At 44.3% G+C, this 18,751-nt stretch overlaps 1 protein-coding gene across 7 annotated transcripts in view; it reads left to right on the top strand.

The window, feature by feature from the left end:
* Nucleotides 1–18,122, top strand: part of TOX2 (TOX high mobility group box family member 2) — a 258,242-nt gene extending 240,120 nt beyond the window's left edge. For all 7 annotated transcript variants that reach the window (XM_073309923.1, XM_073309922.1, XM_073309916.1 and 4 more), the window contains 3 exons: nucleotides 3,809–4,216; nucleotides 6,577–6,707; nucleotides 16,358–18,122. In XM_073309923.1, the coding sequence (XP_073166024.1) occupies nucleotides 3,809–4,216; nucleotides 6,577–6,707; nucleotides 16,358–16,394 (576 nt within the window). In that variant the 3' untranslated portion in view covers nucleotides 16,395–18,122. The remainder of the gene's footprint in view (nucleotides 1–3,808; nucleotides 4,217–6,576; nucleotides 6,708–16,357) is intronic.
* Nucleotides 18,123–18,751: the final 629 nt, after the last annotated feature.

Below are 18,751 nucleotides of genomic sequence, written 5' to 3'. Positions count from 1 at the left end.
TTTCTATGCTGTGTCTATGGCCCTTGCAGGCTGACATCACACATGCACATCGCTCAGCCAGCCAGAACTCTGAAGGAGCAACGGCTCAGCTTCATGGCCCATCAACGTGACTCAAACGCTGCACGTGGCTTCAGCTGACAAGGTCCACAAGGAAACGGAACATCCTCATCAACATCCTGTAGAAGATGGGAGGCGTAGAGACAAATCACCAATAAATGTCTTTCCTTGACTAGTTTCAGAGTAGCAGCCATGTTAGTCTATATTCACAAAAAGAAAAGGAGGACTTGTGGCACCTTAGAGACTAACCAATTTATTTGAGCATAAGCTTTCGTGAGCTACAGCTCACTTCATCGGATGCATTCGACAGTCAGCCAGGGAGAAACCCAACCCACTTGTGAAACCACAGAGGGAGAATCTTAAATATAGGACATCAGCCTGACTTCTCTCCCCCCTCTCTCCCAATTGTGGTAGAATGTGACCTGTCCACTGTATGGCAGTGGAACTAGGTGTAGCTGTTGGCCCTTTCCTGCAGAGGGCGCCATCACAGTGAAGGACCAAACTAAGCTTCTGCCCTTGCTGAAGGTGTGGAGGGAGGGGACCGAATATACGCTTTCCTTTAAGAATTGGGACTGCCTTCAATGACAAGGGTGCCTGGCATGGAAACCTGTTAAACTTGCATGGGCTGATAGGCCCCGGGAGTGAGACTGTGTCAGACTGAGAGCTTAGTGATGTCAGCCTATTGTTAATATTGTGCAGAATTATACTTCATGTTAAAAATAACCCTGCATGGCTTAAACTGGAATGTAATTACAACCGGAGTAGCTACACATGTCATGCTGTGCAGTGAGCACCGAGGCATCTTGCCTCAGAGTTAACCGAGCCACACTTGAAGGTTAAGAGCTGTGGCGAAAAGGTCAAAAAGGAAGTAATCTAACTCCCTTTCACTGGTTTAAGTGTTTAAAAAGATTCATAACCGCTCTGAATGTATTTAGTATGAGCTTGCCGGGCTATTCTGATTTTGGAATGCTGTTCGTGCTGCCTTTAATACAGTGCAGCAGTATCTCGGTGCATACAGCAAGAAAGCAATAATCACTGTTGTGTGGGGGAGCGGTTAGAGAGAGCTGGAGTTTCAAAGAGTGAGTTTCACATTTAAATAAATGTGGAAATGAGATCATTTAGAGGCAAAGATATTTCCTGTGTCGGTATGTGCCTTAAAAACTTGCCTGTTGCTTCAGATAAGTAAACAGGTATTTGCAGTTAGAGAAACTTAGTATTTGTTGTATGCAAGTAAGCATAGGAGGTACAAGGGGATATTGCGGGGGGGGCCCAATCCTGCTCCAGATAGAGTCTACACACACTGCATCATCCGGGGTGACCTTCCTACTAGGGCTTAGTTTTATTGGTAAATCAAATCACAAGGCAATGTTGCCGAGTACATAGAGCTCTGGAGCTCAGGAGACCTGGGTTCTAGTCCTTGCTCTGCCACTGGCCTGCTGGGTGACCTTGGGCAAATCATTTCACCTCCCTGTGCATCTGTTTCCTCATCTGTAAAATGGGGTAATAATACTGCCCTCCTTTGAAAAGTGCTGTAAGATCTACCGATGAAAAATGCTGGCTAAGAGCTGATGCTAGTATTACTATATTATTAAGAAAATGTAGACTTCAGCCTAGCGTTCTCTTTGAGCACAGCTGCTGCTAGAGTTTCCCTGCAGGAACTCATCTTTCCCAGCCTAGTTCCCTCTGCCCCAGAGATCCCCTCCAACCCCATTTCTATCCTGACTGGAGCTAACAAGATTCATCTGACAGTCAGTAATTTATCTGACTCTTTATGCAAGGCTCTAGCACTCCCGTACAGGGCCCTAGCCAGTGCAGTGCTGTTACATGCAGACACCGAGACAAGATGCCTTTAAGAACCACCACTGGACTTCTGCAGTTACTGTGGGTGTGGACATGTGCAACTTTTATGTCCACTTTTGTGTGTGTGTTTATGCACCATTTGAAGTCAATTGCAAAATTCCAGTGCAGTGCAGGATTCTATGCATGTGTCTCTGTGTCTGTAAGAATATTAGGGCCTTTTCCCTCCCAACCCAGTTTCTCCTCCTTGGTCCTGCACCGAAGTCTTAAGCCTTAGTTGATTGCATCACAGTCAGTTACCATGGAAGATAATGTGATGTCCCAAATCCAGCATCCTGACTGATCTGCAGGATCAAAGAGGAGGATGCGATGGGCAGCAAGAGAACAAAGCCATCATACAAACACACACACTGTAGCGTTCGTAACTGTCAGGGTCAGAGCAGCTGAAAAGTGACTGTATGTGAGGGTCAGTTTTGATTCTAATAGATTTCAAGTTCTGCCTGGCCTAACAGCCTCTCACTAAGTCTGCCTAGAGCAACTCGCAGGATCTTGCCCTGAACCGACAACAGGCAGTGACATAAGGCAGTTAACTTAGCGACTGAGTGCAGGGGAGCACTGGCAGGGTTTGTGAAGGGTTTATGTACAGCAGCAGCAGCGGTTTGGTTTGGGAGGGTGGGGGTAGGTGGGGCGGGAGAGGCTTGAGGTTATGGCAGAAGTACTGGGAGTGTGTCTGAGGTGTGAGATGTTAGGGCTGTTTGTGTTACTGCAGCAACAGCTGTTGGGCTCAATCCTGAGAAGCAGTGAGAACCCACATTTGGTGTGACAGAATAAGAGTCTTTTCCAGGGAACAAAATGTACTGAAGTTATTGCTATAATATGCTGCTCTTTCCAGGGAGATGGGTGTGGGCAGTTAATTGGCGGGGACGGGAGAGAGAGATTTTCTTAATTTCAGTTAATCCAAAAGTCATCGGTCTGCAGAAGGGCAACTCTGGGTGAAAGTCAGATTAGGCAATGCTCCCTCTTTCTCTGGCAGAAAGAAACTGTTAGTTACATTATAAAGCCCTCATGAAAAACCCTGCTTGCCCAAGCCAAAAAATATCCCATGTAGTCCTCTTTGTTCCAAAATGAGGCCATTCCTGCGTTGTACTTTATGAAGCCCTGTCAGGATTGCAGGAATGCACACGATAAAGAAGTCAGCATGTTACAATGCCATTCTTTTTTTAATTGGAAAAGAAAGCGATTCTATCACCCATCTCTCTGGGTCTAAAAATGAACTGCAGGCAGGCACCAGTTCTGAGGAGTTTGGCTTCCTCGTGCTCCAGTCGCTTCGGAGTCCACTGCTGAGTACTGGGCTTGATTTTCCTGGCTTTGGATATTGCTGTCAGTCTGGTTTTACAGGCCTGCTGGCTTGAGTTGGGTGGACGGGAGGAGGAACAAAGGAAAGGAAGGTGTTACCTGTGCACCTTTGTATTGTGGAGCCTGCAGAGGAGACTAGAATCAGCATGGAGGGATTTTAACGGGAAGGAATCAGTGACATGCTGAGAGCAGTAGGTGATGGTGCCAGTCTGAGAGGGGGCTGGAGGTATTAGGTGGGGAAGAGAATCAGGGAAACTAACATGACTTTTGCTGCAAGATTTTAGGGAATAAAACTGAGTCAGTGAGAGCCACGTGGTAACTGTGTGTTAATGTTGGGTTTAAACCTGTGTCTGAGCTTGTTGTTATTACCGTATCATGAATTATTTGTAGTACCATGGCAGCGAGGCGCCCTAGCGACGAACCTGGACCCATTGTGTCAGGCGCTATACAAACACAGAACAATCCTGAGCACTATCCTCAGTGTGGGAGAGGTGGAGGCAGAGTGCCTGTGAGGAAACAGGCGAAGGTGGATGATGATGATGTTTTCTTCATTTAAAGAACTCCTTTTTCACTTGACCCCTGTTCTGTTTTCTTTCAGAGCTCTGCTGACCAGGGTGAGACAAAAAGCACCCAACCCAACCAACCTTCCAAAATGATACCACCAAAACAGCCCATGTATACGATGCCACCGCAGGCCTCATCGCCTTATCCTGGCTTAGGCTCATTCCTGTCCCCATCAGATCTGCAGAGTTACCGGGGACACCCTCACCCCAGCCTCTCCCGAACCCTCAGTTCCAAACCCATGTTGCCCAGCATCAGTGCCTCGCCACCTCCTTCTTTCCAAATCAGCCCTCCTCTCCATCAGCAGCTGTCTTTGCATCACCCACAGAGCTCCCTCCTCAACCAGTCACTCAGCATGCAGCAGGTCCAACAGCAATCCATCTTGTCTCCTTCCATGGCACTACAGGTACAGCCCCCAATGAACGCTTCACCTCCAGGGCAGCAGGTGAGTGGCCTGGATCCTGAATACCAGTCTAAAAGGAAACACATTTTTAAAGCAAGATCTGCTGTGCATCAGAGACTGTACTCTCAGCTTAAGTTTCTCATGTTACCGGTGGAGCCTATTACTAATAATGATTTTCTAGGTCATGACAGTACTAATCTGGCACTTTGGGCAAAGATGTCACTCTAAGAAAGTATTCCATTGTCAACTCCTTAGCCATGCGACTCTCCTGTAGATGGCCGCTGGCTCTGTTACCTCCCAGCTCTGTTATTTGTCTGACATTTTAAGGTGGGAGTTTGAAAAGGGAGTAAGCGGCTTAGGAGCATAAATCCTGTTGACTTTCATTGTATGTCTCCATGATCTGCCATCCCGGCTGCAGTGTAGACATGCCTTTAGACTCCCATAGCAGTCAAGGATGTACCAGGAAGAAGTTCTTGTAAGACAAGCTGTCCCTTAGTTGTCTATTGGGCTTCAGGTGAATTTAGCAGGGTAGAGCGGAGCTTTCTGTTCATCTGACGCAGTGCCCTGGAAAATCCAGCAAAGAAAGCATATGTGACAGCACTGAAATAAAGGATGAAAGCTCCTGGGATAACAACAGAGGTGAATGTAGGATTTTTTTTCCCAAAGATTAGCATGTGGGAAGAGAAAATAAGTAAAAAATGCAGAGGGGAAAAATCAAGCATTTCATGGAATATGATTGATTTTGCAGTGTCTTCCCAGCAATGGGAAAAATTACCCAATTCACTTGCTTGGTAGAAGATCTGAAAGGATGAAAAACGGGCTTAACTTGAATTGTATGAAAGCAAAGTAGTTCCTGTATTGTGTGCTCATATGCAGGCTGCCCACCTTAAGATGAACAAACCATTCTTTGCAATGTCCAAACTCAGCCTGTGCGCCCACATTTAGAGTGGCCAGTCATGGGTTTCTGATATGAAGAAAATAAACCAGGAGGGGAGAGAGCTTTTGGATGAATGGGCGGCAATGGTACAAAGTACATCATATACCCTAAAGGGAACACTCTGGCATTGGCTAGGGATGAGTGGGATGACGTAAGAGATCGTTTCCGTCTCTCATTTCTAGGAGTCTCTGATTCTCCCATGTAACTAGAGCTGGGTGAACTATTCATAATGAAGGACTTGCTCTATGAATTTCACAGCTGTCAGACAACTTATTTGATGAATCTTTTACCCCATTTTTCTCCCAGCCAGAGGACCTGGCTGACTAATTTGTCGAATCATTTATTTATTAGATATGTTTCACAAAATTAATCAAATAATGTAATTAATGAACAAGGCTTTTTCCATGATTCTGCCCATCCTATTCAGGACTAACTTTGAGAAAAGATCATTTGATAACCTTGGCATATAGAGTAGTGGGAAAAAAATATAATATGAAATGGGCCTTGGTAACAAAATTCTCCCTCAGGCTACTAAAAGACATCCTATCCAAAAGAGCAATATCCTGCATACTCCAGAAATCCCAAACGCTCTTTATAGAGCAAATAATTTCAATATTGGCATGGTGTGGTGCTGTGTAATCAAAGGTGGCCACCTTATAGAGTCAGCAGTAGCTCTCACCCCATGGTGGAGATAAGAGACAATCATATGGCAATCGTTTAAAATGGAGGTGTCAGGCAAGGTTGGACACAGATTTTTTTTTTAAAGCTTAATTCCACATATTTTGTTAGCAATTTATATACCAAAAATGAATGTTTCGGCAGAAGCCATGTTCTCAGTCAAGTAGCTGCCTTGATTCCATTGTTAATATCTGTTCCCTAACTTTTGATAATTAGGTCACCCATGCACACACAGTACCATGAGAGGTTTTCAGATAATATGAACTCCCACAGTTCCTGTTAAATTGCCAGCCATGACAGTTGATGGAGAGAATGTTGCTTGTGTGGATATTCTTTAACTTGTTACTGTACATTAGGACAGGCTAATGTATTACTGCAAAGAGAACCGCACTTGAGATGGGAAAATGGCTTTCATTACCAGAATGCTGATGCAAAGGCTTTCATCACGTTGCATATTCTGCAGCTGTTTACCAAAGCTCTCCCTAGAAGAGAGGCCCTTAAAAACATGGGAGAGAAACAGTGAGGTGAAGTAAATGTTGTCCTTGTATCAGGGATCATTCTGAAATGGTTCCACTCTCCCATTTTGTTCTTAAGCACATGCTCAAATTCTTTTGATTTCAGTGAGATTATGCACATGTTTAACGCTCGTCTTAGCTTGGCTCTGCCCATACTTTCTGGGCAGTATATTTGGACATGCATAGGCAAACATTAACTAGAACTTCTGCTTATCTGCCTGTTTGTATGGGTGTAACTTTTTCTTCCCTTCTTTTATTGTCTCCCCACACAGGACTTTTCACATATTTCATCTGAGTTTCAAAACAGTGTTGGACCCCGGTCACCTGGTGCATCAAACCCCCCAGGAAATACCGACTGGGACAATGATTACTCCAGCAGAGAGTGTGGAATTAACCACTGCAGGCCAGTAGACAAAACAATGTACTACTAATATGCTTGACGAGCTGTCTGCACTGTTCTCTTATGATCAGACACATGATAGTTTATAACTTCAAGAAAGGAAAATGTAAAAGAAATCAAAATGCCATGTTCCAAAAACATGCATTATTTTAACGTTCGTGTGCTCCTTTTATTTAGTAACCTGGGTTTCTGGGAAAGTGAGCTGTCCTGTCCCCAAAACAATTGCTTGAATCTGAGGACTAAAATGATAACAGGATAACTCAGTGAAGATTCCCATTAGCTTCGTCTGACTTTCATTCCTGAGCTGTGGAAGCAGTTTCTGCAGTGTTTCCAACTGCCGCTGAGCAAAGTTTTAATCAGCACTTTTTGACCAAAAAAAAAGGGGGGGGGGGTGATACAGCATGGCCAGAGGACAGCAGGAGAGTGTTAGAAAGGAGCCTTATTCCCTGTAGAGGGAAGAAAGTTTGGTATAGATTAATTAAAGCACCTGAAGCCAGTCACCTGATAACCCTTCCCTCCGCCCCCCTCCCCCCCCCCCGCCGCAGACAAGGGAAGGAGTTGAAGCAGAGTGGATTGATGCTGGAGTAGAGAGCAGTTTGGAGGGACGCAGAGGAGAGTCTGGAGAAGTGCTGCGGTGGGCTAAGACCAAGACCCTACGTAAAGGGACACCTGGTTTGTGCAGAGGGAGGGCAGGAAAAGAGGGAGGGCAGGAAGAGAAAGTGCGAGACCCATCAAAGTAGTGCTGGCAGTTTGTCACAGGGGGTACACATCCTCAGCTGTGTAAATTGGCAGAGCTCTGCCAGCTTACACCAGGTGAAGATCTGCCCCAAAATGTCCAGCAAGTTGTTCTGCTAATGAAGGTAAATGAAGCTGTGCAATTGTCCGTTCTGCACAGGCTAATAATCTAAACCATGCCACACGAGCAGGCAGTTTGAAAATTACACATACATTGAATATAAAAATATTTTTAAAAAAGGAAAGAAAATGACTGAATCTTGTGATTTTCTTGTGTAAGTAAATGCACAGTAAAGGCACATTTACACTGAGCAGGACAGGTCAGCCTGACCCACTGCTGTTATGTGCATTGGACAGTTCTTGTCTCATCCCTACCAGTATGGTTCTCATGCACTGAAGTGAAAAATCCGGCTTGACTAGTTTTGACTTCTTAAGTTTTGAAAACGTGAAAGACTTTTTCAAGTATTAGCAAGGATGGCCTCCCCCCAGCATGTGCTGGTTAATCAAGAGGAGCAGCTTCTTGTAACCAGAGAGAGGTTGATTTGCTGCCCCCCAAACTTGAGAAAACAAGATTTTTCTCTTGTCTGGACAGCTTCTGTTCCATGTTCAGGGGGCGGGAATACAGGACCTAATCCTGAAAAATGCTTGACTTCAGTGGGAGCTGTGGTATTGCAATACTATGTCTGCAGACAATGGACTTGTCTTTTCAGCTTCCAAAATATTGGCCTCTAACACTTAAGCTAAAAAACTCCCCTGGCTAACACTAGTAGTATGTCCCTTATCTTTTCTGTAGGGCTGAGCACTAAAGGACAGCATGCCTCCCTAATACACACAAAGTACTTTACAGCAGGCACTCCACATGTCTCAGGACAAGACCTGTAAATTCTGCAGAGCTGAAGAGAGCTCTTTCTCATTATGCCATAATGAGAATTACAATATTGAGGATGTCAATGGAAAGTTCAGTGCAATGGCATTCAAGCTCTGAGGGAAGAATAAACTAAAAGTCCGGAAGCATCTTAGTTCTTGTAGCTGAGAGGGGGTGGGCGTATTAAAAGCACTCCGGCCTCTGCTGTATCCACTCCTCGTGGCACAAAAGTGCAGTGATAAGGAGTTGGGAGTCATTTTATCCTGTTACCCTGTGAGATGTGGATGCTGCCCACTCTGAAAGTATGGAAGGGGAAGCATGGTTGTTTCTGAGCGCTTGTTTGATTTGACTGAGGTATAGTGCTGTACTGGAACATAATGCATTCACTATAGATAATAGCAAGCTTACAGGTATTTTGGAAATAACACACTCTTCTATGCCAGCAATGCAATTACGATCTCTTGATTCAGCCCAGATAGCACATACATTGTATTTGTTTCGGGGAAGTAAATAATCTTCTGAGCCTGTAGGATGCTTTGGACTTCTGTCTACTTGAAACAGTTCAGCTACATGGATTATTGCAGACTTTTCTGGGAAACCTTTGTGGGGAGTCACGAACCTGCGGACACAGCAGGTAAACAAACCGGTCCGGCCCGCCAGGGGCTTTCCCTGAACAAGCGGCGGACTGACTTTGAGAACCTCTGGTATAGATAGTCTGAACGAAGTGAACTGCCTCCCAGACCCCGGGAAGGTACTTTTGGATATTAAGGCAAAAATGTTAAGACTTGGGTGCCTAAATTCAGGCACCTACATCTATGAGGGTCCTGATTTTTAGAGGTGCTGAGCACCCACAGCTCCCATTGCAGCTGTGTAGGTCCACATTTTCAAAAGTGGCTTCAAATTTTGGGCACCTCAGACCTGACGACTGATTCGTCATCTTGGAAAATCTTTGCCAAGTTCTCTGAAGTTGGGGCACTCAAATTTGAAGTGCCCAAATGCTCTGAGCATCTTGTGCCGGCCCCTTTGAGGTGACTGAAGTTGCTCATCAACAATCAAGGCACCCAAACTCACTCGTTTTTTCTGACGATGTTTATTGTTATGTATCTGTATGTCAGTGGTACTCCGGAGTCCTGGACCAGAGCCCCCTTGTGCTAGATGCTGTACAAACACATCCCAGAAAGGCCATCCTGCCCAAGAAAGCTTACCATCTAAATAAAGGTGGCCTGACGACATCATTTCCAGAGGTGCCGAGCACCTGACAATCCTACTAGCGTCAGCTGCCATGTCTGTCCTCAGCATTCGTGAAAATCAGACACAAAGCATCTCCTTTTGGGCACCAGAATTTAAGACACGCAAAATCAGTGGCCAGTTTTGAAAATGTGGCCCTAGGCGCCGAAGAGATGTCTGAACATTTTGGCCCGAAGGAGCAGCACTGGGTGCCAAATGTATCAGGAAAAACAAAACCCTCTTTAGATCCAGCAGCAGCAAACGAACATTTACACTCCGGAGCTTGAGAGGGCGATTCTGGTCAGGGCAGGAAGGGTTTCCACAGCATGAACTGCGCGAACAGTCAGGCCAGCATTCTGAAATCAACTGGCTCTCCCTGCTGGTCGTTTGGGCATCTCAGGAGCAGATGGCTCTGAGGGGGTAGCTCTAGTTCTTTGGGGAAGCCAGAGGAAAGTGAGGTCTTGTTCTCATGCTATTTATGATACCTTGGGAGAAAAATAAGTGATACTCAGTGTGAACATCACCATTCAGGGCTGTCCTCAGTAGCCTCTTTCAAGCACTTAACGAAGCTCGTCAGTGAGTTCGTTTTATAAATGTTACGTGCATTTATCTCTGGTGAAAAGTGCTGGATTTTCAGGCCTAGGGATAAGTCACACACACCCTTCCCCCAGACTCCATGGAAGGAGCTTTCTGGGGATTGGGTGGGGAGAGAAGTTTCCCATAGTGCGCCCCTCCAGGCATCCTGATAGAGGTAGCTTGATAAAAAGTGTATTATACAGAACACTTGGGGTACCATGGTAGCCGCGAGAAGCACCATTGTAATTGGCCGGTGTGAGCTGTGTGCTGCTAAAACAAGCTCTTTAATAGCCTGACAAAAGCTGTATTGTATGCACAGGGCCCCATGTGATTCATGATCAAAGTTCATGCATTTGTCACAGAGAAAATATCAAATTTCATGGGTTTATCTCAGATTCCTGGAAGAATCATATTAAAACCACGCCCATTATGCAGAGAACGCCAGAAAATAATTACAGCAAATTATAACAGTGAACTGAACTGAGTATGGGTCTGTCTGTGTGGACTGTCTCTCCGTTCTTTCCACTTGTACAGACAGGGCTCAGGACTGAAAAAACACAGTTGCTATAGAGCAAAGAGCAAAGCTTAGTACTAGAGCAGGGGCTCTCAAACTTCATTGCACCACAACCCCCTTCTGACAACAAAAATTACTACATGACCCCAGGAAGGGGGACTGAAGCCTGAGCCTGCCAGAGCCCCGACACCCCGAGCCGGGGGGGGGGGGGGGGGAAGAGGGGCAAAGCCCAAGCCCTTCAGCCCCAGGCAGTGTGCCTGTAACCTGAGCCCCACTCCCCAGGGCTGAAGGCTTTGTCCCCATGTGGTGCAGCCCGGGCTTCGACTATGTCTCTGAGCCCCAGCAAATCTAAACACCAGCCCTGGCAACTCCATTAAACGGTGTCGCAACCCACTTTGGGGTCCTGACCCACAGTTTGAGAACCACTGTATTACAGAGACTCATTCTGTTGGAAGCCCAGTTACCAACGCTACATTGTTGCATTTCAGAGACAAATTCTTATTTCGCTGTAAGCACAGTTTGTCAGTGATTGTACCCGCAATAATGAATTTGTGCCTCTTGCACTTACTAAAACCTGGTATTTGCTGCCAAGATGGATGGTTTTCAGGGTCTATGGTGCATACACATTTTTGCAGGAGGACTCATTTTGCTTAACTTTGAATGCTTAGCCCTATATGTCTCAATGAGACTATAACTCCATCTGTCAATGTAGGTACTTGTATGTGAAAGCTGAATGTCTCCACAGCATCTCCAACAAACTTCATGATAATTTGCAGATCACATTAAATGTTAAACTGGACTGCTCTTCTCCCATCATTTCTACTCTTGGCTGTGGATTGTTGACCACATGAATAAATTGACTTTGTATCAACAAAGTTTAGGCAATGCATGGTCTGTCAAAGGAAATTCACACCTCATTGGGTTTGATTGAGTGGCACAGTTTTCAGTGTTATCAGATAATCACTAAATCGGGTAATTCCCACTTCAGCCTCAAAATTGTGCTCAATATAACTGTAATTAAAGCAACAATCTGGGGAGAGAAATCAGCAATGGGCTGGCAAAAATCTGAATGTTTTCCATGGTGATGTGACACACAAAGTGCTCAGGTTCCCGTTAGCTAGGATTGTACCAACCTCCCTAAAGCAACAGACAATCCCATCTTGCTTTCCAGATTAGTGTTTTCTAAGCTTCATGTCTGATCCATACATTTGCTTTGTTTCTATATATTTGTAGTCATCTTGGCCATTCTCTCGGCCAGTGTTGCATTGTTCTCTTGAATCTGTTGTCCAGACAACTTTTAAATTATAACAAGATTGTGCTTCCCTCAGAAGACTATTCTGCATCTCCTAACTCCTTGGTGTTAGGAAGTATTTCCTGATAATTCAGCTGAAATTTTCCTTAGCTCAGTTTAATCCAATTACTGCTAATTCTATCCCACTAAATGATTATACTCCTGCATTTATACCCTTCAAATACTGATATATCATGGTCACATATCCCTTCATTTATCACTCAGCCCAGCTGTGCATATTTAGCGTTTTAAATATTTCTTCACCAATCATTCCCTCCTAACACTTCATTATCATGTTGATTTTACAGAACTCCACCCAATTTTTCAATATCTTTCTGGTCCTGAGTTGCCCAGAACTGGAAGTAATAATATAGCTACTATCTCCCTATTACTGCCTAAAGAGTGACTATCATTTCTCTGATTTGTTGCAATCTAGAACTGTGAGATTGCGTGGCTTTCATTTTCCCAGGTACTGTATATCACAAGCTACGGACTCGAGTTGTCTCTTCTGTATCACCCCTTGGCCTCTTTCACCATCACTGTTTCTCAAGTACCTATTAAAGACCTGGGTTTTAGATCGCTTTCCTTCAAGTATATCAGCTGGCCTTTTTTCAGCTTGAAGCTCATTTTGTGATTACCTGCCAATCTTTCTAATCTCTCCAGGCCCCTTTGCATGTTTCCTCTGCCCTCATTGGCAGTTGCAGTTCTTCCCAGTGTAGCATTATCTGCAGATTTCATTTATGTTTAGCTCCCCCATCTAGATCTTTGTAGGTAACAATACATTGAACACCTCCTTATGATTTAAGGCATTATAATTCCCCAGTCCTATAACCACTTTTCCAATCTGACAGAAATTTGCAAGTGTTAATATTTTCAATAAGATTACACAAGGCACTATATTAAATGCTGTACTAAAATCCAAACTGAGGCCCTCTATTGCATTGCCTGCATCTGATAATTATGTGATTTGGTAAAAAGAAAAAAAGTATCCCAGTACCTCTGGCATGGTGTTTTCATTATAAACCTATGTTGGCGATTGCTTATAGCAGCTGATGTCCTCCAGGTCAGTGGTGATTGATCTTGAAAAGCTGAAGAACTAATAGGTCATCAAATGGAGTTGAAGAGAGATGTAAAAACCATCTCAGTTCTGCGGTTGTGATGTTAACGTCGTGACAATGCACTGTCACGACTCGTCAGCATCATGTGTTGGTGGAACATCAAGATGCAAACATTGCAAGACAACGTCTCATCTCCATGGGCTGATTGTCTTTATGACTCTCTAACTCCATTCAGCAAATTTTCTCCCCTCCCCCAACTCCACCTTGGGTTACAAGGAGAGAGTGAGGGATGGTCTCCTCTTCATCCCTCTGTACCTGGGAAAGATTCCCCACTTGCACTGCCTTTCTGGAGCCCTCTGCATGCTCCCCACAGCCTCACCGGTGTGAGAAGCACTTCTGGAATCAGCTCAGCTTAGTCACATGCACAGCAAGAGGCTCTGATCAGATCCAGTCGCTTGTGTCACCCCTACATTTCATATAAAACTCTAGAGCCACAGGATGAGTACTGTGAGGCTTTTCTTTTAGTATTTGCACCATGATATTAGTAGGGACTGATGTTACCAGACGGGTATTACCGACACGGATGGGTTTTCCCTTGTAAAGATGCTACCACATGTGTTCTTTTCCAGTTATGTGGTATCTGCCTGGCTCGTATTTTCTCAAAGATCTGGTCAGTTGTCCAGTCCTTATGACCCTCATAACTACTTATTATGATTTACTATTGGCCCGATTTCCCCACCATCCTCTGGGCACCTTACCAAAGCTGAATAATTTACTTTGGGATGCATATCAACCAGGCCTGCAGAGTTGTGTATGCACAGTTTGTCCAAACGAGGAGATGCTCACTAATTCATACTAATGACTGGGAGAGCCATTCCAGATGGCTGAATTTTCCAAATCAGCAACTGAGTGAACAAGCTCCATAAAAAAGCAAAGATAAAACATCACAAATAGACTTAGTTTGCATTCAGTTATTTATGGTAATGCATTGTAATATACTAGGAAATGTTCTGTAGTGCATATTGTAAAATTAATGAAGTTTTGATACTAGAAGACCTCTCTACTGTTCGTTGGTATTAAATCTTTGCTAGTGCGGTAGGGAAAGACTGTGCATTTTAAGTGCAAATTATAAAACATGCAGATTAGTGAAGTGTGGGCCAGGCTGCGTTCCATTGCTCTTGTTTTATCAACAGCTGCATCAACCAGGCCTTCAGTACTTCATTGCCCTCATTCCTTTTTTTCTATTACTCTAGTTAATAATCACACACACACAAGAATCTCCCAAAGTTGTATCATTTTTCTCATCACCTTTTAAAGCCAGACTTTTTTATGGGGCTAAATTTGTTGGAGCAGATTTGTGTAGATTATGAAAGCCATAAAAGAGCCTTCCAGAGTTCATGCCTTCGCTTTTGGCAACCCTAAGTACTTTACTTGCATGACATAACCCCCTAGAGCTGGGAATGCCTCTTGTTTGGATGGCTCCATTCCGTTGCTTGTGGCTAATACGTTCCCAATGGGACCAGCTGGGGTCACCTGCAGTCCACTGCTAATGGCAGGTTAGAAATTCAATTGCCGTAAGAAATTGCAGATGACCTCATTTTGGCCGAAAAGCGATTGGGCTGCTGCTGTTCTGTGGGTTCCATGCTGGGAAACTGCATGGTATCATGTTGTGAATTCCTCTTGGGAAGTGTTACCATTGGGAGAGCAACGATCTGGTAAGCCCATTGATTTTGGTGGGAGTGCCAGGGTCATAGTACATGTCTACACTGCACACTAAGCCCGGGCCTGACTCAGGTTTGAGCCCAAGTCCCCCTTCTGTCCACACACAAATCAGTCTGACTCGGGCCATCAAGTACTCAGAACCTAGGTCCTAGGACTCTGCAAAGGGGCAGGGGGTGTCAGAGCCTAAGTTCTCCTGTGACTCAAGTCCAAGCCTGTCACATTGCAGTGTGGACGCAGCTCAAGCTGCAGACTGAGTCAAAGGGTCTGCATAGTGTAGCATGGACCCATTAGCATGGCTGTGAAACCAGGTCTAGCAATTGTAAACCCAGGTTTACAGTGTAGTGTGAACGCTGAAGCACAGGCTTGGAAACACCGAGTTCACTGACTCCCACAGACCAGGCTTAGTGTGTAATGTAGACATACCCGTACAGAGCAAAGGAGCTCTTGGATAAGAGTTTCTCTGGCATAGGTGGCTGTAAAATACTCAGAAGTTGTTGTTTTGAGGCCTAAGGAGACAACCACTATTGGACAGGAGATGTGGAGACTGATCACATGTGTAAAGTTAACCCCATTTATTTAGGGTCTAATCCTGGCACTGGAAGTCAATGGCAAAAATCCCATCAACTTCAAACGGGGTGAAGATTTCCCTAAGTCTTGGCAAAGCAGGGCCCATGCAGAGCCCAGTTCTGCAAGCACTTACTACCAGGTGTAGGCTGTGCTTTTCCTGGGATTGATCACAGCACCGAGCACTAGGACTGGTACTAAGGCCCAGATCCTCAAAGTATTTAGGCTCCGAACTTCAATTGATTTTGAAGACGGGTCCCTTTGTTAGGTCTGGATTCTGGCAAGCACCGACACAGGCAGATAGGTTGGGGGAGCAGGCAAGGTGTTCCCCCTGCCCTTCTGACACCTGGCAACAAGGGCTTCTCAGAACAGCAGTCCCTGTACTCCGTGGGGCTATGGGGCTGCTCTTTACGTGCGCCCCCAGGGCTCCCAACCCCCAAAAGGGCCAGCAAGAGACAGGACTATGGCTCTGCCACCAGCATGCAGCGAGAGGGGTGCTGTGCCCCGTGAACAGGTGAAGCAGCTGGGTGCTCTCCTGTGCAGCGGATGGGGATGGGGCGGGCCTGGGCCTCCAGAGAGCTCACTCTCTCCGCCCCTCCCCCATGCATGCCAGTGCCTAATAGGCATGACAGATATTTGTTAAAAACTGATTGCATTAAAGTATTTGGTTTGGGGGAACCTAGTATGGAAAGTGTGTGAGGAGAATAAAAACTGAGAGCAAATGTTTGGCCTCCCTGTAAAAAGCAGATGTTGGGGCAGGCAAGGACCTGGTGTAATGCTGGAGGATTGTTAGGTTTATTGAAGTTCATTAAGAATTAAAAAGTGCCCAATTTGTTGCTGTTTTAATTGCCTGTTTGTCACATCAGGCATTGATGTTGCTGCTCGCACACGCACCCGCATGCAGGCCAATGCAGTTACATCTATTAAAATCTGCCTCATAACACCATAAAAACCATAAACCAGCTCAAAAGATGCAGTCACTATTTGTGGGATGGCTCATTTCTATGCCCTCCCCTCCAAGGCGCCTTCCCTGAGGGTTGTTGATTTTAGAAGTGCTGTGCTGCCTGTCTCACCGCCCTCTGTCTCTTGTTTCCCTTACAGCATGCTGCCAAGGGACAAGTCACTCTACCTCACCTAAACCCACCATCTCTTTCCAATAAGGCTCAAAGGAAGGACACTTGAGAGGGTCTATAATACGGACCACCCAGAGGGGCGTCACGCAAGTCATACAGAGGAGAGAGCTGAGCTAACACGTCTCGTTGCTGGCTTCATTTCCAGGCTCTAAGAGCAGTTTTCTTTTATTATTTTGAACTCTAAAGTCTACTTTTCGTGAAAGCCCAAACCTCATAAATCATGAAGAACCAAAAAAAACAAAAAAAAAACAAAAAAAAAAAATAAGAACACCGTTTATCTGCTTGCCATCAGCTTAGCTATGGACTGTTTTCCTAGTGAACTGCTTTTAGACGCAGCGTAGGCCCAGGTCTGGGGTCCTGCCGCATTAGGCCGGCTCAGTAGGAGGATGCACTCTTTGACTTGCTAACAGCACTAAACTTTGTGCAGGAAAATGTGAAGTTTGTGTGAATATTGTACATGCAAAGGCCTTGGATGTCTGGCAAGAAAAAATAAAAGTAAAAACTATTCCTAGATGGGCGGGTGGAAAGACCAGCTGGCAAAATATGAAAGGAAAAAATGTGAAAAAGATCATGAAAAAATATAATTTGTTGGATAGTTGTAAGTAGTTTACTAAGTGTTTTAGAGCTGTGCTGAAGACATCCTTTAAGATTTTTTTGTGGAAAAAAATTCGTAGTTTACTTTATAGTAAAAGCATTTTATATTAAGTGTAGCACATTTTTTAGTTATACATAGAAGGGAGATGTGTATAAAAAACAAAAACAAAAAAAAAGCCTGCCAAACTTGTTTCTATTATTTGTACAGCAAGAAATGGACAATTTATATCCATGTTGTATGGCATTATTATATTTTTTTCAGCCATATGTCCATCTATTTAAAATTGCTGACAATGATTTTTGTCTATTTATGAAGAATTAGAAAGCAGAATTACAATTTATCATAAGGTGCGTTTTTGGGGGGTTTTTTAATTTTTTTGGATGGTGCTGTTTTCTCAGCACCCAGCACATTCAGTTCACAATGCTTATCTTACCTTTCTTTATAATAAAACATATGAAAAGTAGAAATGAACCAGACTCTTTTCTTCTTTTGTGGGCAGCACCCAGAGGTAATGTATAGAAACCAGCCTCACCTCATTGACTGTGGGCCCCAGTCCTGCAAAGATTTATGCACATGCTTAATTTTACACACAGTCGCATTGACTTAAATGGGATTATTTGCACTGTGTAAAGAGAAGCATGTGCATATGTTTTCACAGGATCTCGGCCTATATATGCAATGGCTTTTTGCCCTTAAATTTCTGATACCTACTCTCAACCTTATTAGACCTTAACATAATTTATTGTCTGGGAATTTGCTTGGTTTTTTTAATTACTAAAAGGTCATATATGAACATTAAACTATGAAATCCAACCATGAATGCTATATTTAATCAACTGTTAATAACTTTGTTTCATTACAACATAATGTTTTAATATGGAACCTGTGGACAAGATTTCAGTGAATTTTAATTCTCTGGGAAGTTTGAAGAATCTGTGTTATTCCATTAAGATCATTCAGACACAAAAAAGTCTGATACGAGGTGCTAAATAGCTTGAAGGACCAATTTTTTATTAATTTTGCCTCACAATTTAACAGATTGATTTATACATTCTCAGAAAATTCATCCTGTGCTATGAAGTAAGTGCTGCAGATTTGGGGAGGATGCACTGAATTCTTCATTCCATAATAAAGGTTGAGTCCCTACTTCCGTGCAAAACATTTTTCTTCTTTTTTTAAACTTCTAGGGCCAGACTCCCCAGCGCACTCTGGGGCTTTGTGAAGCTCTGGAGTGGGGCGCCCAGGCCTCGTGTAGTGAGCAATCAGTGCAGGAGAGAGGCTCCCGAAGTCCTGTGGCCTCAGCTTCACTGCTCACCAAAACAACACTGTCAGGGAAGCCCTTAAAGCACAGAGACATTAGTGTTCAGGGACTCAGCTTTTCCCCACCCCGGGCTCCTGCTTTGCATTCTACCATTTTCAGTTTAAACCGTTTAGAAGTCTTTCCTTTAGTGACTAAAACTCTTTTTGGTGGTCCTCTGTCTAGACACAGTCACTCTTAGCTGATATAATGGCACTGCCTACTGTGTTAAACTTTGTCCAAATTTCCTGTAAAATCTGCAGAGGCCTACAAACCACTGCACCTCCTTCAGGTTTGTAGGAAACTTCCAGTCTTTATAACGTTTGGTTTCTGGAGTTGGGATTCCAACCTGTCCTCAATGACTATATCTCGCAGGAAGATTGTGACTCCTCACAAACTATTTGTTTCCTGCAAGTTTAAACCCTGACTCCTTAGAAAGTTTTAGCATCCTTTCCAGTCCTGCCAGTTTT

This window comes from Lepidochelys kempii, chromosome 13, assembly GCF_965140265.1.
Source record: "Lepidochelys kempii isolate rLepKem1 chromosome 13, rLepKem1.hap2, whole genome shotgun sequence".
In the NCBI taxonomy this organism is placed as follows: Eukaryota; Metazoa; Chordata; order Testudines; family Cheloniidae; genus Lepidochelys; species Lepidochelys kempii.
The sequence above is the reverse complement of the archived record's forward strand: the minus strand, read 5'-3'. Positions and strand labels throughout refer to the sequence as shown.